The 22,543-nt window shown below is 39.8% G+C and overlaps 1 protein-coding gene across 1 annotated transcript; it reads left to right on the forward strand.

Moving 5' to 3' along the window:
* The first annotated feature begins 16,683 nt into the window (after nucleotides 1-16,683).
* On the forward strand, nucleotides 16,684-20,664 carry en1a (engrailed homeobox 1a). The gene is made up of 2 exons (XM_080198268.1): nucleotides 16,684-17,188; nucleotides 19,947-20,664. Exons 1-2 carry the CDS (start codon nucleotides 16,684-16,686, stop codon nucleotides 20,264-20,266), a joined length of 825 nt encoding a protein of 274 aa, XP_080054394.1. The 3' UTR covers nucleotides 20,267-20,664.
* Nucleotides 20,665-22,543: the final 1,879 nt, after the last annotated feature.

Consider the following 22,543-nt stretch of genomic DNA (forward strand, 5'->3'; position numbering starts at 1 on the left):
TGGATGGCAGCAAACCTCCTAACTGAATTTACTTTGTTCTGAAATTAATATGTAGAGCTGTGTTTTCTAGACCTCAATATTTCCAAATCTGACAAATTAGCCATTAGAATGAAAATTGCTATGGTAAATGAGGTCTCTTGCGACCAAGCATAGCAGATCTATCTGATGACCATCGTAAAATTCATTACAAAATATAGCCAACACTTGAAGATCAATTATGAATGAAGCTCAACTTCCAAATATGCCACCTGAAATTCATGTCTTTCAGAAAACAAGCATTGATCAATTCATAAGTCAATGCAGAGACAAGGCACGTGACTGTGACTTGTGGAGCTCACCAACAAAACAACTGAGCTCATGATGGCATCTACTCCAATGCAAGTGTTCCAAAAAGACCTCATTGGCCAAGCCAAAGGTTACAGTCTGCAAACATTACTGCAAGGAATATGCAAATATGAAGCCATCCTATTGGGTGGATGAAGCCTACAGACTATGCATAATCTGTCCACCATTGGTATGATAACCAATGCAGGCAGTGGCTATATGCACTGCCTATTTGCATTCACTGTATGCAAAGCACCTAGCTCCAGAGCACACTGGAAGTGCCAATGCAGAAAGCAAAAGTTGGAACAAGTAGTTTGACATCGTGACAAGCCAGACCTATAAACTAGACATGTACAGAATTCCAACAACCAAGATAACGTACCAAACAGTCTTAAGGTGAGATGCAAAAAGTGTTGAACTATTCTAATATTGCCACAAAAACTCGCCCCAGTCATGTCAGATATTTTATATTATGAGCAATATGGGTCTAGTGATCACAGGTCTACTGATATGAAGGGACCGGCCTTTGGTCATCATTCATGTCAGTATCCCTCCGGATCTTAAAGGTTTTGATCAAGCCATCTCTTACTTTTTTAAACACCAACAGATGCAAGCCTACCTTTCCTCATAAGACAACCCATTCATTCCTGGTATCAGTCTAGTAAATCTCTGAACTCTTTAACACATTACATCTTCCTTAGATAAGCAGACCTACACAGAGTACTCCACATATATTTTCACCAATGCCCTGTCCAACTGAAGTTTAACCTCCCTACTTTTGTAATCAATTCCCCTCACAATAAATGATAACATTCTATTAGCTCTCCTAATGACTTGCTGTGCCTATATACCAGCATTTTGTAATTCATGCACAAGGACATCCAGATCCCTCTGCACCTCAGAGCTCTGTAACTCTATACCATTTAGATAATACACTTCTTTTTTATTCTTCTTGCCAAAATGGACAATTTCACATTTACCCACATTTATACTCTATTTATCAGATTTTGCCCACTCATTTAACATATCTCTATTCTTTTGTCACCTTCTTATGTCCTCTTCCCAATTTACTTTCCCACCTATGTTTGTGTTGTCAGCAAATTTAGCAGCCATTCTTTCTGTTTCTTATCCAAGTTATTAATAAAGATTGTAAACAGTTGAGGCCCTAGCACTGATGCTTGTGGCACACGAATCATTGCATCCTGCCAAACAAAAAAAATCCATTTATGCCAACTCGCTATTTCCTGTTAGCTAGCCAATCTTCAATCCATGCTAATATGTTACCCACTGATTCCATTCACTTCAATTTTGCTTGGACTCCTAGATGTCACATTTAGTCAAATGTTGTCTTGATGTCAAGGGCAGTCACTCTCAGGTCACTTCTGGAATTCAGCTCATTTGTTTACATTTGGACCAAGGGTAAGAAGAAGTCTGGAGATAAATGGCCCTTGCAGAATGTGAAACTGACTATTGGTGATTAAATGCCACATGACAGCATAGTGCTTCCACTACTTTGCTGATGGAGTATGAATTGAATGGATTGAATTTTAGTGAACAGCACACACCTGGCCAATTTCCCATGTTGTCAGGTAGTTAGCTGTCTGTGCTGTAGCTTGGCTAGGGGAGTAACTAGTTCTGGAGCACAAGTTTCAGCACTATAATGGCAGATCCACAATCCTTCCCATGTCCAGTATACAGAACTATTTTTGATATTACGTGGAGTGCATCAAATTGGCTGAAGGCAGGTATCTGTAAAGGTGGTAATGTCAGGAAGAGGCCAAGGTATATCAGTTACTTGGCATTTCAGGCTGAAGGTAGTTGTAAATCCTTCAGTCTTTTCCTTTGCACTCACTTACTTGATTCCACCATCGTTGAGAATAGGGACATTCAGGCAGCCTTGTTGTCCTTCCCTTGTCGAATTATGCAGCAACATTCTTGACTGGATGTTGCAGGACAGTAGAGTTTTGATCTGGATGTGGATTCATTTAGCCCTGCCCATGTTACGCAGATTCCACATGTAGTCCTGTTGTAACTTCACCATGTTGGCATTCCATTTTTTTTGTATGTCTGATGTTGCTCCTTGCATGTTTTTTTTTCATCTTCATTGATGGAAATGGCACAGACGGATTGGCTGTAGTGAATTGTAATCCCATGTCCCTGGAACGACTCAAGTAAATCAATTCCATACACTCTCCAAATTCTTCACATCCTTTTAAAAGTGTAGTGCCCAGAATTGGACACAATACTCCATTTGACATTAAATGGAAGATTCTGACCATCTACTTTCACCTCTGTATAATTGCCCAACTCCACTGCCCTTGCCTCAGCACTTCTGCTGCTGAAACCTTCACCCATGCCTTCTCTACCTGTAGATGTGACGGTTCCAAATTTGACTACTTCTTGTCAGCCTCCCACATTCTGTAAACTTAAGGTCATCCAAAATTTTGCTACACATTCTAACTTGCATGACATCCTGTTCACTCATCAGCTCTTTGTCCACTAATCTATATTAGCTCCCAGTTAAACAACACCTTGATATTAAATTTATTTTCCTTGTTTTCAAATTCATCTATGATCTTAACCCTTCCTACCTCTGTAATCCCCTCAAGCTCTCCAATGCTCAGTGATAATTGCTGTCCTCCAATTCTGGTCTCTTTAGTGTCCCCAATTTTCATCACTCCAACAATAGCATTGTACTTTTAACTGCCAAGACCCTAAACTCTGATAAACCTTTCTGCATCTAAACCTCTCTTGTTATCTTCAGGACGCTCCTTGAAACTTAACTCTTTGATTAATTTATCCTGAAATCTCTTTACTTGTTTCAGTGCCAGATCTCAGGTGAAAATGTTCCTTTGAAATGCCTTGGAAAATGTTATAATGCGAAAGACATGATATGAATTTGTTGGTTTTTATTGCTGCTCCTGGTGGTTGTTGTAACAATAGGTGTGGTAGCCATAATTCTTCATGACTTTCATTTTCTATGCCTTTATTTATAAGACTCAGGGTCTCATTTGCTCTACCTTCAATGATTTGTGTACAAACATACTCAGGTCTCTCTCTTCTTGCAGCCCCTTTCAAATTGGATTGTTTGGCGTGCATTGTCTTTCCTTTATCTGCTTATCAAAATTTATCACCTCACATTTTAGTGTGTTGAATTTCAACCTCCAGGTGCCGCACATTCCACCAGCCTGTCTAAGCGTTCTTGAAGAGTGCAGGATTTTCCAGGCCCGCTCACCCGCGTTATTGGAAATTCCAGCCCAAAGTCAATGGGTGTTCTGCCAGTCTGTCAAATTTTCTGTCCCAACCGCAATGATTCCCACAACAGGTGGGATCGAAAAATCCCACCCTGTAAATATCTTCCTCACCATTTACTACATTTTCAGGCTTTGTATCATTTGCAAATTTCAAAATAATGCCCAAAGGCATAGAATGATTATGGCACAGAAGGAAGCCATTCAGCCTGTCATGTCTGTGCCAGATCCTTGTGAGAACAACTAACATTGTCTCATTTCCCTGCCTTTTCCCTATAGCTCTGCAAATGTCCTTCTTCAGAGAATGTCCAGTATCTTTTTGAAAGCCATGATTGGATCTGGCTTCACTGTGCTGTCAGGCAGCGCATTTCAAATTCTAACCATTCACAGCAATAAAGGGTTTTTCCTCATGTTCTCATTGCTCCTTTTGCCAACCATCTTAAATCAGTGAATTCTGGCTTGTGACCACCCCCCCGCCCCCCCACCGCCTCCATGATTCTGTCCAGACCTCTCACAACTTTAAACACCTATATCAAATCTGCTTTTAATATTCTCCTCCATGGAAAACAGCCCCAGTGTCTCCAATTGATCCACTGAAAGTCTGCATGCCTGGAATCTCTCCGCTTATATACACTTTCCTCTAATTCAAAAAGTAACCATTCAGTGCTACTCTTGATTTTTCATTAATCAGTCAACTTCACAACAGTGCTGTTGTTGTCTTTTTTAATTGCATGGGCACTAATCTTGCTAATAAGCCTGTTGTATAGGACTTTATCAAAACATCCATTGGACATTCATGCACACCACATCAACGACTTTAGCGTCAACAACCCTTTCTATTGCCTGATCAAATATTCAAGCAAGTTAGTCAAACCCTATTTGACATTAACAAATCCATGCTGGCTGTACTTAATTAATCCAACTTTGTGCAAGTGACCAGGAGTGTTGTGCTGAATTATAATTTCTAAAAGCTTTCCCATCACTGAGATTAAACTGACCAGCATGTAATTGGTGGGCTTATCCTTAAACCTTTTTGTTTAACAATTGTGTAACAATGACAATTCTCCAGTCCTCTGGCACTACTCCTGTAACTAAGGAGGATTGAAAAAGTATAACTAATGTTGTTGCAGTTCCAACACTAAATGCACTCGTATGAATCTCATCTTGTCCTGGTGACTTAACAACTTGAAATAAAGCCAGCCTTTCTAATACTTCCCCTTTATCAATCTTCAGCCCATTCACTATATTAACTACATTTTCTATCCTTATGGCTTGGGTGACATCTTCTCCCGTGGTAAACACAGATGCAAAGTATTCATTTAGTACCTCAGCCACAACCCTGCCTCCATTTATAAATGCTCTTTCAGGAGCCTAATCAGGCATTTGCTGTTCAGATACCAAATTAAGATTATTATCCCTTTTATGTTACCTGCCAGTCTCTAGTCATTTTGTCTTTTTACTTCTCATATTTTTTTCACTTTGCCTCTGTACTTTCTACATTCAGGTACTATTCACTTGACATATTCACCCTTTATCAGCTTTAGTTTAACTCTCTATTACTTTAGACACCCAGTTAGCTCTGAATTTATTTGCCCTACCTAACTGTCTCATAGGAATGTACCTTAGCTGTAACAGAATCCCAATAACATTAAAGTTTAACGTTTACTTAGGAAGCCAGACTAGGCCCCAATAATTTTTCTATTCTTGCATAAATGTGCAGATAGGATGCTTCATTCTTGGAATAATTCCACTGACAAGTTAGGAATATTTTATAGTAAAACAAACTTCATTTAATAACACAGTTCAACTATAACTCTAACAAATGAAGCAGCTTAATTATTACCTGTTTGAACAATATTTAAACATGAGAACAAACAAGTCTAATTTCCAACTTACCACGGTTTCAGTTCCAAATAAGCAACATTCGTCTTACAGACTCAAAAAACCACTATAAACACAGTTAGCAACCATAACTATACTTGCTATAAGGGTTTTAGTCAAGACTGTAGAAAAAGCACTTGCTCTCTTTAAACCAATCCCAGTCAGAACTCAAAAGTTGTTCTCTCTGCTACATAACTAGCCCCTCCCATTAATCATATTATCACATGATGCTGCTAAGCTCAACTCATCTTCCATTCCTTTAATCAAAAGCCCCAGGGGACTTTTTTTTGTAAACAGAAGTCCATTAGCTCTCTCTTAAGTAAACACTACATAGCTAAAATGAGTATTTTACATGTCTCTGGGCATCTGTACTGTATCCTCCCAGAAATACCAACTGCCTGTAACAAAAAAATGAACTTTAAAGCAGTTCCCTTAAACCAAAAACTTATATAGCAATAGCACACTATCATAATACTAAACATTGTCCTCTTTAAATATAGCCCATTGTTCCATTACAATTTCTTGTGCCAATCTTTAATATTTATCAAAACAGCAGTGATTTGCAGCACTCTACCCTGGGGAGCTCCACTGCATACCTCTCCAGTCTGAAAAACTATGCTTTTATAACAAAAATATTTTATTGATACATCACATTATAATTACCATAGTAGTATGCAAACAAATTCAGAAATCAGAAGACGGTTGATAGAAATCTAATAATTTTACAGATTCTTCAGAATCCCTGTAGTTAACTTAAGGACAGGGTCCCCATTTGAGAACCTATGCTTTAATCCTAAGAACAGTAAATATGGAGATGCAGTCATCTGGTCAATGCAATTTCCTTTCTGTATTACATTCTCGCTTATGTTGGTATATACTATATCATTGGCATAACCCTCCTTTTTTATGTTTAATAACTTGCTTTCTATATTTGTGCCATATTTGTGTCAGTATGTCTGCTCTGTAGAGATCTTTAGTTATGCATTCTATCCATGCTTTTTTATCTGAATATCAGTGTTGCACCTGCGTGCTCTTTTTTAAAAAATTTAAGCGAAGTTTTTACTGGACCTCTGACAGGTCCTGGTGCTAATTCCAACTCATCGTCCCTTGTAAAGAGAGGCCTGAAATATTGTAGACCAGCAGGATAGGTTTAAGGTTGCATCAACGTTTGTATAGTAAGTGACTGAAGTACTCAGCCCCTGGGTGCAGTGTAGGCAGAATTCATTCTTTCAGAAAGATATCGCCCTGTTTGACAATTCCCATGGATTTCGAAGTTGTCCTCCACCCACCAAAAATACGCTTCCATCAAAAATTGCCAACACCCTGCCAGTAAATTAAGGTTTGTTTGCCTCTCATTAGTTCATTCCCACAATACTGGATTCATGAACATTTTAGCATTTCGACCGGTTCATTAATTGCTTCTGTATTATTAAAGGATAAATGTTGCAGATATGCACTCATCAGCAGCACTTCTTCCACTGTCCTTAGGAAGAAAGTTGGAGTTCTGCAGCAGATTTCGTGATCTCAACACCTCCCAGAGCAATGCATAGCCTCTGAAGGACATTTGAAGTCTAGTCAGTATTGTAATGTTAGACAGAGCTGCAGACGCCAGCAGGAAGGGCAATGGAAACGAATGTACTAGTGCTGTTGGTTGAGGAATACATTTTGGCCTGGCCACCTTCTCTCAATTTGATGTTTCAGATTTACCATAGAATCTCTTCCATTCACCTGAGAGGGCGGGGAGGATTTCACTTGAAACTCGGGGAGTGCAGCACTCAAGACTGTGGAGTTGACTGGAACTAAACTCCTTTGTCTCAGACTGAGCTGAGGGCCAAAGCGGACACTAAATTGCATTGCCAGAAATTACACCTGTTAGAGCTGCCCGTTCCTGTAATTTCAATAACGATCTTTCATTGTGCTTTCAATTTGCATAAACTATTCCATATTTTGCTGCAAGATGAATTTGACACTGTGGAGGTCAGGCGACTCTTAAAATGTGCACGATATTAAGAGGTTGTTGACGGAAATTATAGAGAGACGCCGGAGACCAAATAAAAGCACCGTTATCGAGAATGCAGACTCAGTTACAGCTTTGAAAAAGTGGCGTACGGAAGTGTGACCGGGGAGGGGGAACATATCTGGTAAATAATGTTATTACTGCAAAACGACGCCTTAATCACTGAGTGTCCAGTTGTATATTCATGGCGTCCGATGAGTCGTTCAGTCCCACTATATTCATAATAAATCAGAGCGCTGGTTGCACATAATTCAATCGCAAATGGGTCGACTTAGCATATATGTATGAAATAACTCAGCAACAAGAGTGTAGGCTCTTTATAGTGTGCTGTGACTTGCTGCAAAACTGCAGAACGCGGACACCTGGAAGCAACTCGACAGCGAACAATTTGCACTGCTTCAAACAAACCCCAGCGGCTTCAGTAACCATTTATATCCCCCGTTCATCTTCAATCTGCAAGAATGTGAAATTAAGCCTTCTTTCGTTTGATATGCGGGATCCCGCATTGTCATCCGAAAGGCAGGAGCCGCCACCTTATTTTATACTCCTTAATTTTCTAAAGAATAAACCATGGGATGGCAGAGTGAATACGTTAAGATAGTTACAGTACCTAGGGATAGATTCGGAGGCCAAATGAAGTAAATAATTTCGGCATCCTGTCATCTCGACCAGCGTATTCATCAAATTACTAAATGAAAAAGAACACTTTTCACAGTAACTTCATTATAGTGTTAATGTAAGCCTACTTGTGACACTAACTAAACTAAGCTAAACTTTATGTTCAAAGGTACATGTAATTGTTGCTCCCAAAGTCGGTCGAAACTTGTAGCCATTCACTAAGTGTTGAATACTGCGCCCTAAATCCGCACAGTGTACTTGAATCCGATTGTCAATGGTGTGTCGAGATATTTTATTTGAATGTTGGCACAGAGGTTATGTAGATTGTCCGGAAATTAAAACTTGAGTTACTAGGCAGAGTGAAATAAAACAGTTGCGGCCCATTTTATTCCATGGTATCTAGATTTTGTAATAGGCAGCGAGGAATGAACTAATTCTACGCATTATACGAAGGAAACCCCTTTCAACCCTCCCCATTTCCTGCAGTCCTCAGTCTCAGACACTTGGAATTCAGTCCAGAAACGGATCACTCTTTATGTACAGATAATCAGTTGAAGTGTTTTACCGTTGGAGGACAGACCTTCACGGTGGATTTTAATTTAGAAAGTAAAATAATCCAATGTTGTTCCGACTTCAGGTGAACTTGTAAAAGCTGCAATAAGGCAACCGAGACATGGGGCGCAACACAAGCAAATCCGTCTCACACCTCTCTATAAACTACAGAGCTACCACCATGTGGTAATAATAAGCTAACACTTGGGGAAAAGTATGAGAACGAGTCTGCTGAAGATATCAACATTTAGATCGAACCGACTTTCAAAGGTCGTACTTCGACAGATCTCGGTGTGAGACTGGAGTTTAAATATTGTCCTGACCTCTTGAACGTTTACATCTAGGACTAGATACTAAACTGTTGTTTCAAATAGCTGCTGAGAGTAATAACTAAACCTATAAAATAATGCCTACTTGGGCTTGGATGCATATTAAGAATCTGTATTAAAATAATGCAGTCTTGTGAAAATGTGAATATATTCGGATTATTGATAAACCTATTTATTGGACATTACTTTCCATTCTTGGGAAATGATTGCATTAACACACTTGAATGTTTGAGAAGAGAATTGCCTTCTGCTCATTCCTTAGAGTGTAATTCGAACATATTGAAAGTTATTAATGTGAGAAAAGGAAGTTCTCCAGTAAATATCGATTACTTTGGTCACTGGCAGCTGGGTATCTAATCACCAAGCGCATTGCTGAGGAAAATGCACGCCCCCTTAGTGTTTAGTTCTAGTACTACACAATATAATGGCCTATCCAAGATCAATTGCTGATTAACGCATATTACTGTGGATTAAACATGTTCACTATCGTTATGATCTAAGGTTTCATGTTGATCTAAATCTTGATATACATATAAGAAGATGTTTCAAATATCTGGCCGCAAATTGTTTCCCAATTAAAGCTAAGGAGCTGGGAAACATCATGCAAATGTGCAATTTATTTAGTTTTGTTTCATTGGGAAAACATTCGTTCACTCTTACACTCACTTAGTAAAACGAATTCGCAACACAGATATGAAGGGATTGACTGTCTCTCGTAAAGTCTGGGCTTAAAAAAAACCCGTCTTATTTCTGAAGCTGCTTTTTTTTACAGGAAAGAGCGATAAACGCTGGTTTACATTAATCAGATACAATTTGATTACCAACTGCATCAAAAATTGTTCAACAACCCTGCCATGAAATTCATATTGTTCTAAGCACGAATTTAATTGCAGAAAAATTGCCAATTAAATGCTGCACGTTTTTGTAACTTACTAATATTCGCATTAATATCTTACTGCAACCACGTGGAGATGTTTACAGGGCCCCAGAACTGGTTGCAAAGTGCTCCAAAAAAAATGCAACGCTGCCACCGTGGGACTTTGTCTAGAGTGGCGACAGGCTTTCAGCTTTTGCCGCGGAGATATTAAATATTCGCGCTTCAATTAACCTTTCTTTACTTCAAAGTAAATTTTAATTTTACTTCATTTTTGCATTGCTCCGAATCAACAAACGCGCGAAATGTGTAACTACAAGAGCATCAACAGAACGGTTTGGTTTAATTAAAGCGTTAATTAAAGTGTTTTGTTTTTGATTGAATAATTGAATTATTCAAATGACCATTAAAATAAGTTAAGTATGCAACTAGATTCTGGGTGGACAGACCTAGATGTGAAGTAGAAAACAACACGAAAGCATCATTATGACCACGATTCTGTACCCCCAGTAATGTGGATTCTACTCACGCACAAATAATGTAACAGTGCAAGCAATGTGACTGGATCATTACCTCACTCTGCTAGAATTGTTGTTACATATTATATGTCCTTTATAACTTCTGTCAAATAATCATATCAAATTATTTGAATGGATTGGATTAGCGCAGACCAAACCAATTGCGCTAGGTGGCGCTTCCGGTCTTCAGTCTGCACAAGTAGGTGTGATAAAGCGGCTAAACTTAGGTCATCTCAACCAAAAACATACACTTTTGTTGGTATCAATCCTGGAGCACAGTCCTGTAAGGAATTGTAGAAGATCATGCAGCACTAAATAAACTTGACTTTTGTCACGGCACAAAAACCACTAAAGCTATATTTTTTTTAAAGCAGAATACTTTTACGCCGCATTCGTGACAACTGAAAGGAGGCACAGTCTAACGAAATCGCACATTCATGTATTTACTGTGCTACAATTGTCGACCCTTCTGAAGAATTGCAACTGCGGCAGGCGGAAGGGGCACTGCAATAACTTACTCAAAATTCAGAAACGTTTCGGGGATCCCCGTAAGATTCCTATTGTGTTCACATAAATCTGCCTTGTCTTTAACTTGAATGAAATGCATTGTCACAAGATGCCTCGGGCTAATAGATACGGTGAAGAATGTCATTTTTTTCTCCCTCTCTGAACATGCGGTTTGAATTCCGCGTGCCACGCTAAATACACAGGAAAGGGTGTGTTTTGATAAAACCCCCCAAAAAAGCCCTGTTATTAAAGCATCAAAGTTTTCAGCTGAGGAAAAATACTCTCCGATTGCAGATTATCCGACAAGACAAATTGATTCTGAACCCTTGTCTTTTTGATTTCCCCATACCTCCAAGACTGTAATTTCATTCGATCACTGCACTCACCTTTGAAGCACAGCTCGCTTTTAGTGAATTCTTACAAATAGGCCTCGTACACTTTCCCAATCGTTTGTTTTATATTGGAAAAGAAAGGTGAGAGTGTTGGGCCTGCAGCTATTTGCGAAATGTTCTTCATGTACGAATAACTGGGATGATTAATTCCCCGAGCTGCCGCTGGGCCGCAGCAGAATTACATCATGAAAAAACAGTCTACTCCCGACACAGGCTTTCTTTTTGCATTGATCACTGAAGGACTTTTTTTTGTTTCTGTTTCTCAGAAGTAATGCATTTAGCAATTTACCAAAGTTTGAAGCTTGGCTGCCAGTTTCTTGCCAAGGCGCCCAGGAATTTGAACAGAAAGGCGTAATTTGGCTTTTTTAAAAAAAATTATAGCAGTTTAAAATACCCATGCGCTGTGAATATTATAATTATTTTTCCCTTCCGCCCATTTGTCTTTCATTTCGTTCGCTTCATTTTATCCTTTTGAGTCGTGGTTAGCAATTTTGGTTAAGCGTTTTAATAGCGGAACTATTTCGGAGCACTTGCGAGTGGGTCAAATTAGAACTATCAACATTTAGAATTTACCTCCCCGAGTCATTGTGAGGGGGCTCGACTTCGAGTTAAAAAAAACTCTTAATTAAAACATTGAAATATTTCGCGAGTTGATTTAGGAAGACCAACTAAACATGTGGCCTGTGCTCAGTACAACCTAAGATCATAATGCATCATCAGAACAATGCGATTGTACCTATTTAGACATCTCGACTGCCATGCATTCCACAGTTTGATCGCTGGGTTACACAAATGCAAGCGCGCCGCGCTATTTAGTGAATTTATTTTCCGTCTATGAAATTAATACATTCGTTTTGTGTAGTTTTCTGCATGTTTATTTTCCATTCATGTCTGTGCATATTAACTCCACCGAAAGGGGCGGATATCCCAACTTGTAATGGACAAGTGGAGATCATCATGCACTGCTAATAACCACAGCACTGCTTTATAATCTTTGAAATGTTCCGTCTTAACCGTTCTCTCTTTCTATTCCCTTGCCGTTCCCTGTGTATTATTATCCTCTGAATACGTGCTAGCGACTGGCAAGTCTATATCTGAATGCACAAAGTGAGGCTTTCCCGGGATTTAAGGTTCGCCTGTTTTGTGCCCAGACGTGCAGTTAAGCGTTAAATGATTCGTTAGCTGCGCATTTTGGAGACAAGAGTCCACAGCCCAGCACACTCACAGACCATGGCACGTGACACTTGGATGTCCAGAGCGACATCAGTGGACTTTCCACCAGAAAGTGCCCGACCTCAGCGCAGGATAGAGGTTCACTTTACACCATGCTTACCTTCACTCCTAATAAAGACTTTTTGACGCTCTCTCCGTGGGTTGAAATTTAAAATGATAGAAATAAACCAGTCAGCCTAACAGTGATTTTAAGTATTCTGTAAAGGAAACCCTTTTACGTCCTTTTATTTCATTTGCAGGCTCAGAAGTAAAAATGGCGACTTGATTGCTGTGATGCTAATATATTTAAAATGTGGCACATTTGGTGGTATATATTGAGCAAATAATTGTAATATGACAACCATTTGCTGACCTTAACAAATTTGTGGGTCGTGCCAAAGAATGTAGCACAGCGCAGGATGACATTTGAAGTTATCAAACATTATTTCAAAAAATGTGTTGCTATTTTCTCGAAGGTGCTATGTAATTTGATTGCACGGGACGCGTTATTAGAGTTTCTTAAGCTAATGGGGTCTCTTAGGTTCCTTTACAAATTGGTACCAAATCATTTGATCAGTGCTGAATTACCACAATGAAAGGATCGGCAGGTAATGACTTGCTGCCCCACACATTTCCGATGTCTAGCGTTGGGGACATAGAATGTGTACAGCTTGACCTTACAGCTCCTAATTAGAATGGTGCATTTGTGGAAGAAATCTATTCGCATTCAATTCAGACAAAACCCCTGGTCACCGATTCGCTGTAGGAGCGATGAAATCCATTGTATGGGAACAACTCATTTACGTCCTTCAAGGACCAGCCGAAAGTGATTTGATCACGACCTTTAGATATGTTGGACATAGGAGTTGTATATTCCAGTGTCACAACAGACTGTTTAATAAGAAGGAAGCACTGGCGAGAAATCAAACTGGAAGAATATAATATATTAAAAAAGTTTACACAATTTTAGCATTATCGCCCTTAACAGTGAATAAATTTACGTGCCTTGCATAACACATAGTTTTTTTTATTAGAAAGCATGTTCCACTTTATCAAGCGGACAGATGAACACACCGGCTTGGAAACGATAATTTACATTTAGTATTTTTTTCCGTATTTAAGAGTAAATCACCTGACAAATCTCTGAGGCTCTGTGTTATGATACAAAACTGGAGGTTTTCCTTCTGAGGCGCCACTCTGTATAAATTGCCCCAGCTCCAGGATGTATATACAGGATTTGCAATGGGTGTGTGTATCATATTCAATAATAAAAGCTATACGCCACCAGTGCATTTATCATCCCATTACTGTAACAAATCAAAGCTCCAATACATGAAAGGTAAAATGAATTACCGACGTTAAGCCGTCAATAAAGTCATTTCTGTAAATGGTGTCTCAAAAGGCTGGAGCATTATTCAACCAGCTTTATCAGCAGCTTCTAAATTACGTTTAGGATCTCTCAGCGTGTAATATCGCCCTGCTTACTTTGATTAAGCGTCTTGCCAGGGAATACTGACAGTGCTTTTGACCAGATTTTATTCACTCACATGTGATGAACGCCAAGCTGATCAGGCGGAATGAAGAGTAATTAAAACCTATAAATTATCTTTTGCAGCGCTTCTCAAGGCGTCTCTTGCAGTCGAGATAAGCCACCGATACTCCATTTACTGCATGAAAAGGACTGAATCCAACAATGGCTACGTGGCTAAATGGGATATTGATAGTGTCGTAATTAGAATTTAATTAAGTACCCAGGCTCGCTTTTGGGATAAAGATTTCAATTTTGCTAACTTAAATATAAATAAACCTTTAGTTCCAAAGGAAGCTTGTTTTTTTGTCAAACGAGCACAATGTTTAATTGTTGTTTACTGTTCGCCTTCTCCAAAACAACAGTTTCGTTATTTCCCACTTCTTAAAGAAATGGTGCACGATTTCAGGGGTTGTTTTGTATTTTAACTTCTTTTGTACATTAAAAAAAGGAAACTTTCAAACGGCAGAAATGGACATATCGCCGTTACACCTATTTGCAAATTGTTCTTTCCTGCTTAGAATGGTGGGCTTTCTGAAATATTCCTTCAAACTTCATGGGTTTTGTAACTAACACAGAGGCATTTAATCAAACGAAAGTATACTTGCAGCATGATGTAGTTTATTTATTATTGAAACCAACTAACAAGGAAGCATTGTGCAAACGTTTTAACCCGAGTACTCTGACAAAAAAAGATTAAAAATTTCCACCAGGCATTTTTAATGAATAGAAGTATAACTTGTAACAAGAATACATTTGCAGGGGGCGCTTCCATTGAGAGCTGCTGTTTTATTAGAATTGGTGATCATTTACACATTATTATCCGTCTTCATTTCACCAAAACGCGCGTAACGTGAAACGTTCTTGCACGCTCAATAACAAAAACTGAAATTTTCATTTGCAACGTTCTTTCCCGAATTATTTGTGCACATTTTAAAATACCTGACCATACTCTGTCACAAAGATTGCATTCCTTGTTGCAATGACGCTGGGGACAGCGATTGGAACATTGTTTAGGTACAGGTATCTCTTCGATCCAAAACAAACACGACAATGTGTTTATTATTTGTGAAGGATCAGTGTCTCATCGGAGAGCCTTGCTTACTTTTTGAAAAAAGAACAGGAGTTTGTATCGGTTTAAATGGTCATAAAGCTACACGTAAAGACAACGTAAGATGCATATTATAACATAATTACTAGAAAATGGAGAAAGTACCCACTACTAATATTTATATTCTTGCGTGAAAAAAACTGCAAAACTTTATTAGATAATTAACTGTAACTTTAGTAGTATTAATTAATTCTAGAATTTTCCCTCGGCAAAACTAATACAACTTTTTTTACCAGATGGTCTACATTGTTTTGTATCATTAGTATCTTGTGTGAATCTATTAATTTTGTCTCGATAGGCGAAGCGTCATTCATTTTAAGTGGAACATATTATCTTAAATGTATTATTTCTCACAATTCAGTGGCACAGTTTAGAAGCAGCACACCACATTTTGAGTTCATAGCTCATCTTCACTCAAAACTTGACGAAGCCCTATTTCTCTGCAGCTGCTGGAACGTACAGCGCGCATTAATAATCTACTAGAAGATTGCGCCTTTACTAATAAGACAAATGGAGAGAGAAGAGCCAAGATGGGAAAAGAAGATGCAAAGTTTCATCGTCAATAAAAAAGTAAAATGCAATTATTGGTGGCTGGAGTTACACAATCATATCGACAGAAAGATGCACATAGATATATGTATATACACCGTTGCAAAATATTGTACCACTAAAGTATGTGCATTTTAATCTTATTCATGTACACTACTTCCGCGATGAAACTCAATAATTTTGTACTCACTGTTTTATACAATATGCTTCTGCTGTGTTAATATATTAGCTATCTCCCAGTTATTTGAAACCCGCGGAAAGCATCTAGTTGGTTTGACATGTTTCAGAATTAACATTGCTTTAAAAAAAAGGGGTGTTCACACCAGTCTTGGACTCTCTCTGAATCTAAAAAATCTGAGTGTTGATTTTGGCGTGGGCCCTTTTTTTTGGCTTATTGGGAAAGACAGTGAGATCTGCAGACACAGCGGTGAATCCCTCATTACATTTCATCTGGCTTTTATTTATTTGCCCAGGGCGGCGGCTCTGATTGGACGGCGTCAGCGCTGTCACTAGGAGATCACCCCGGGGGCCTGACGCCGAGCTCTGTGATTGGTGGATCGCACGTGCCTACCATTCACGTGCTTCCGGTTCCCTGCAAAAAGTGCCTGAGAGAGGCTGCGATTTAGGAGTTTGCAAAGCCCGCACTGTCAGAGAGAGAGAGAGACTCACACACAGAGAGAGGGGGAATCGGCACACGGACTCCCAAACAAAGATCAATGTAGTGCCAGCCCCAGTAAGTATGTGATGTGGGGGTGAAAACCACCACCCAGACACTCGCCATGCCAAACCCCTAGGACAAGTGTCGTTTGCAAAGTGAGCTTGGGGAGGGGAAAGCCTGTGGAAAGTGATCCAGACAAGGTGCCTTTGGCTTCCCCTCCTTTCGAACACGCCGCCTCTCTCAAGTGGGGAAGTCGGTGAAATTGACAGATTTTACCCCCCTCCTCCTCCTCCCCTTCCCCTCACCCCCCCCTCTCCTCCCTGTCCCCCCCCCCGGCCCCCCTCCCCCTTCCCCCCTGAAATATGGAAGAGCAAAAGGATCAAAACAATCGTCTGGAAAGTCGAGAATCGAGCGAGGCGGAAAGCGTTTCTCTCTCTCCACCTTTTCAGTCTCCCCAAATCCAGCCCCATCCAGCGGCGCAGCCGCCGCACAGAAACACCAACTTTTTTATTGACAATATCCTGAGGCCGGACTTTGGGTGCAAGAAGGACAGAGATCGGGCGCAGACATCCGGCAGAGAGAACGTCAACCCGCTCACCAGGCCGTTGAACGCCTCGAGTCTGAGCCCGAGTTTAGACTGTACTGACAGCTCGTCGCAGCCCTCCAAACAGCCCCAACCAAAGCAAACCGAAGGCAATGGAACTCATTCGGCAAAGTATGCAGAAAACACTGGCTCGGCGCTCATGCTTGTGGGAGCCAATGCAGAACCTATATCTAACAGTGATGGAATCAAATCAGCATCAGCAACGTCTCTTATGTGGCCTGCCTGGGTTTATTGTACTAGATATTCAGATAGACCCTCCTCCGGTAAGACATTTCATGCTTCTTATAACACGAGCGAGAAAATTGTACACGCGAACATCCAAAATCCAACCAATTTTCTGCGGTTTTGTTTGGCCCAGAGCTAAAATTGTCAATCTAGAAGCTAATTCATTTTAAAATAAGAAAATAGGAACGGAAGGGCCATGCGTGTAGCTATTTTCAAACTGGCCTCGGCGAGCCGTATCCGCAAGGCTTTTTCGTTCATTTGTTTCTCTGTAACTGAAGTGTGGCATCGAAAAAGGAGAGAGAAAAAAAGGGCACCGATAATCACCGCCGTAAAATGCATAGAGGGGGTTGTGTCAAAAAAATGTAAAGTTGTAGATGTTTCAGATCGATAGTAATGAAGTTGTACGGTTTAAACAGTTGGGCACACGCCACGGTGAAACAGCGACACGGAGCAAGACTTGGAAGTTTTGGGCCTTGATGTTTATCACAGCATTACAGGCCTGAAGGCCAGGGACTGAAGGTATACCAGACTGTGCATCCAGCTACTGTGTTGCTATTTCTAAAACTAAAGTGTGGCCATGTAGAAAATTGTAAGCGATTTTTAAATATAAAAACAAAGGACAAGAGTCTTATTAATTCGAGTTGTAGAAATGTGTGAACGGATTGTTTGGTAACACAGATAGAATTAATTCAGTCCCGTCCATAATCTTCGATCATAAATACATGATAATTATTAAATATAAAATAACCATCTCAACTATATTCAATAAGCCAGGCTAGAGATATGTTTATCCCTGTTTTCCTAACATCTGTTTTTAGCAAAAACCTGTCACCTAATGCTTGTTCTAATGGTGCTCGTGTCCATCATGTTTCAGTGAAACCGAATATATCATTCGTTCTTGCCTCTCACAATGATGCAAAATTGTTCCTGAGCTCATTATTTCTTATCTATTAATATAGGCCTAATATTGGTCTTCTCTGGTCCCTGGCAAACAAAGGAAAACGATTTCTGTAAATAACAGACTGGCGAATTTCACATGCTCGGTGTAACACCAAGAGCACTTCCGGATATAAATAGCACACCCAGCCATAAATAGCATTCCTACGAGGCACGAGAATCGAAAAGCATCGGTTTGAGGAAGTGTTTGGTGTCTGCTTTCCAGCACAAGTTATACCGCATATCTGAGAGGACGGTGTGTGTGTGTGTGTGTGTAGTGTGCCAGGGCCTGGCTGGTTTGCTGACTCTGGTGTGTTTTGCCGAGGACCAGGAGAGATTCCTACATTAATGAAAGCGATCCTGCAAACGTCTCCGTCCAAGCCGTGTGGATCGAGCTATTCATGGCACTGGGCTCTTCAAACTAAGAAAAGCCAGCTTGATTGACGAGTTGATTGATTGATTGAGCTGTCAGGCTAAACATTTAGCAAAACGTCACTTTTTAGCTTTTCAATCAAGTAGTAAAATGATTTTATTAACATTTGCAAGCGCAGTGTGGGCGCGTTTTTTAATAGATGTAGATTCCTTTTTGAAAATTCTTAAAGGTTTATTCCATCACAGAGTGTGATATCGAGGAGGGGCGTTGTAATTACCAATTATTCTATTAAATCTAGTCACAATATTCAGGACAGAGTTGGATCCTTGCTGCCCTTTGTAGTATGCTTCTAAATTCATATGCCCCCTCTGCCTGACTCACACTTGGCTGATTAGTCTCATGTTACTCTCATAAGGTTATGTAATGCAGAAGTTGCTGTGGCAGGATTATCCAAGATAAATTTGCTGTAAATCAGAGGTTTAAGCGAAATCTGGGGTTTATCTGGAACTTGACGGTAATACGGCACACACACGCAACATCACAGTGTCCCATTTTACACAGGCCCGCTGCTATTTCCTGTACATTTAATACAAAGTGGGATTTTCCCCCCTCTCTCTGCGTGTTACCCCGGTGTTTTCCGATCTTTGCTGAGTTTGGTAATCCAGTCTGAAGGCACGGGCCTAAATTTACTGGATCGTTTCATCAGAAACACTTGCTGTAAGCAGAAATCAGCCCGCCGATTAGACCTTGTAAGTGTTGATTGAAAATTGAAACAGCGTCCAGCTCAGAAGTTGAACTGCCTCACGCTCTGTGTCGAACCGATTCTAGTTCACAAATTATGTGCTGTTGCCATTAAAAAGGCGGCGCATTTCCCCCCACGTAGGTGGGGAGACATTAAGACAGGTTGTCTGTTGGCAGAGAGACATTTCCAGGAGTATTTTGCAAGTAAAGGATAATCAGGAATGCGGAGGGAGTCCCTTCCAGATGACAATTATTTCAACTTTCCATTTTTACTTCTGCGGCTGGGTAATATTTCTGAGGAACGCGTGCGATTTTATCGCCTTGTTTACATTAAATTTTGCATCCAGTAACCAGTACAATGCGCAAACTTTTACAACGTTAATGAATGTTAATACACAGGAAAAAAAACTAACGAAATAAAAATGAAACATGCAGTCCCAGCAGGATAAAATAAGACACTACAGTGAACTAAAACATCAAATAAAAGGTCTTTTCCCTCTGGCAGCACTGTTCTGTTGTGGGAAATGTACTTTGCGCCATTTTGTTCATTTTAAAACTATAAATATGGCCGCCTATTTAAAGGGCGCCTATACATTTTGCGATATATATATTTCACTATCTGGCCCTCTGAAGGCGTTGAACGCTCTCTGTTTAAAAGAGGAATATTAAAGTGTGACCATTTTTTTCTTTCTCTCTCTCCCTCTCTCTATCTTTCCCTCTGTGTGTCTCTATCGCCTTTTCTACAGGTCCCCGTACTCGGAAACTGAAGAAGAAGAAAAGCGAAAAGGAAGACAAGCGGCCGCGGACAGCGTTCACAGCCGAGCAGCTTCAGAGACTCAAAGCCGAGTTCCAGACCAATCGCTACATCACAGAGCAGCGGCGGCAAACTTTAGCACAAGAACTTAGTCTGAACGAGTCCCAGATCAAAATCTGGTTCCAGAACAAGCGGGCCAAGATCAAGAAAGCCAGTGGTCTGAAGAACAGCTTGGCTCTCCATCTCATGGCGCAGGGACTTTACAATCATTCCACCACCACAATTCAAGACGAGAAGGAGGACAGTGACTGAAGTTGTTCCGTTTTATCCAATTTGAATAAAGGACTGTGACAGGTGCTATTTAAATTCGATCTGCGTGTATCTATATGGACTGAAGTATAATTCAAGCATTTTAAAATTATATATAACCAAACACATTATGGCGTTGTATATATTTAATTTCAGGTAAGGAGATGTCTAGCGATCCCTACTTGATGGAGATTTTATCATTTCGTTCTTAATGTTGTCGCTAATTGTTTTAGTCAATGTCGGTCAGGTCTAGAGATTTTATGTGAACCCCGTCTTTTTTTCTGAACTTGTTCAGAAATTATAGAGAGACTACATAATGAATCGCCGCTACATGCCAAAGATTTTACTATGTTCAAAATGATGTAGCTTCAAATAAAATGTAGACTGTGCTCGGTGCACACTCTGACTAATAGTTTGGTATCGCACTTGTTATTTTCCTGCTGGACTCTAATTTTGGTTTAAGGGACCCATCCAAACACAGTCAGCACCAAAGGTGAACTAAATGCTGGCAGTGATAATTAAGCACGTCAGCTAACATCCCTGGCCCTCGTTTAAGTCGCCAACACAAATCTTTTAATAGCACCAAATGTTACTTTGTAAAATGCACCCTAATTGGCATTTTTAAAAAAAATAAAACAAGCATTATATGAGGGAGTGGGAGGCACCTTGTACGTTAAAGTTTGTTAAACACAATGCATCACTATTAATTGAAAAAAAAAACCTCTAAAAAAGCACAGCTTGAGGTTGGACGTGAAGCATCTTTGGGCACTATTGCAAAAAAAACCAGAAGTAACATTACAATAGTTGCCAATCGATATTTGAGTGTTTGGCTTAGCGCCGAATTAACATTATTAATGTCCCGTTTTGGAGGCGCCGGTTTCCATTCATTTTTCTGCATTTTCAGTAAAAACGTGCTTTAGGAACAACACTTCTAGAATTGAAGTTTGAGATACTGTTTTGCGAGACCTTACACGCGCATATATATGTTATATAATGTGTGTTATTCAAATATATATCTCTCCGTATGTTACATAAAGGTACACAATTATTCATTTTCATGTATCCTGCAGGCAAATTGTTTAATTACATTTTAGTTCCTGCAACAAAGTGGAGAAGGATTAGAGGCAGACGTTTGTTTTATGTTCCAGCTTACTTTTGCTACGTTTGCTTTGCAAACAGGATGCCCACAGAGGTTTCTCTAACGAGCTTCGCCTTTGTTGGAAACACATTTCAAACAGAAAATCACAAACTTTTTTTTAAAAAAACTTTTCGTAACGTTGTCGTTTAGCTGGTGTAAATGGCAGTATTGTTCCCCATATGTGGAGCCAGATGGTTATCAATGCAAGGCCCAAGGTTAATAAACCCTAGGTGATAGTTGCAAAACAAAACGGCTTTTGGGATAAATTAAGATTGTTCTTTCAATCGGCGAGAGTTGCCTCTTGGCATTTATTTTAAAATGAGAAAACATTTAACAGAAACTTTTCGACTCTCCAGAAAGATTTCCGATAATAATTTGTCCTTTCAACTGTATTGTCTGATACTCATTCTTTTATCTATAATCGTCTGATATCCGGGTCATCAGTCACCAGATCCTTAACACTGGGGAAGCTGCTTCCTCCCAGTCGTGGTGTGTTAGAACATTGTAAATGTTAAACCATTTCCGATTTAATTATTTGTAGTCAAGTTCTAAAAGCAATGTGTACTTAACATTTCGCTAAAAAAATAGCGGTCAGAGGGAGAAAATATTGCAGGTACATTGATTCGCTTCCCCCTTGCAGGCAGAAAAGCTTTCGCCATAATTCTTATCCTTACTGTTTTTTCAGTAAAGCAAAATCAAATTAGTGATGGAAGAGAAATGTGAAGCACGTTTAGACAGAAAGAGCGACAAAGATATCGGAAATACGCTACCCAGTGGTTTGAAGTATTACTTGTCAAGATAACTGTCCAAATATGCTGAAATGTGGAAATGATGCGATTTAGGAAACGCTGTGATAAAATGACACCGGCGTTAGCAATTTTAAGACTACCTATCGCCCAGAAAGGAGGCCTAAACGACGTGTTGAAAGTCACCAATTCTGGTAGAATTTCATTCAATTAGTGCCAGAAATAAATACTTATTTTACGAGATAATGAAATCTGAAGGGGGGTGGGTGAGGGGCGGGGGCAGCAAGAGGAAGGCTACTTTCCCAGCACAGATCTACAATATCTGTAAGCAAGGAAATAACCGCTGCAAGAAGACGCCGTAGCAAGAAAAGTCAATATAGTTAGAGTGAAAACGAC

This window comes from Carcharhinus amblyrhynchos, chromosome 11 (assembly GCF_965287045.1).
Source record: "Carcharhinus amblyrhynchos chromosome 11, sCarAmb.v2.hapA, whole genome shotgun sequence".
NCBI lineage: Eukaryota > Metazoa > Chordata > Chondrichthyes > Carcharhiniformes > Carcharhinidae > Carcharhinus > Carcharhinus amblyrhynchos.

Bases quoted from the DNA above. Each gene is read 5' to 3' on its own strand.
- en1a (XM_080198268.1), top strand. From the start codon at position 16,684: ATGGAAGAGCAAAAGGATCAAAACAATCGTCTGGAAAGTCGAGAATCG. The intron at 17,189-19,946 runs GTAAGACATTTC...CCTTTTCTACAG, and splicing joins TTCAGATAGACCCTCCTCCG to GTCCCCGTACTCGGAAACTG.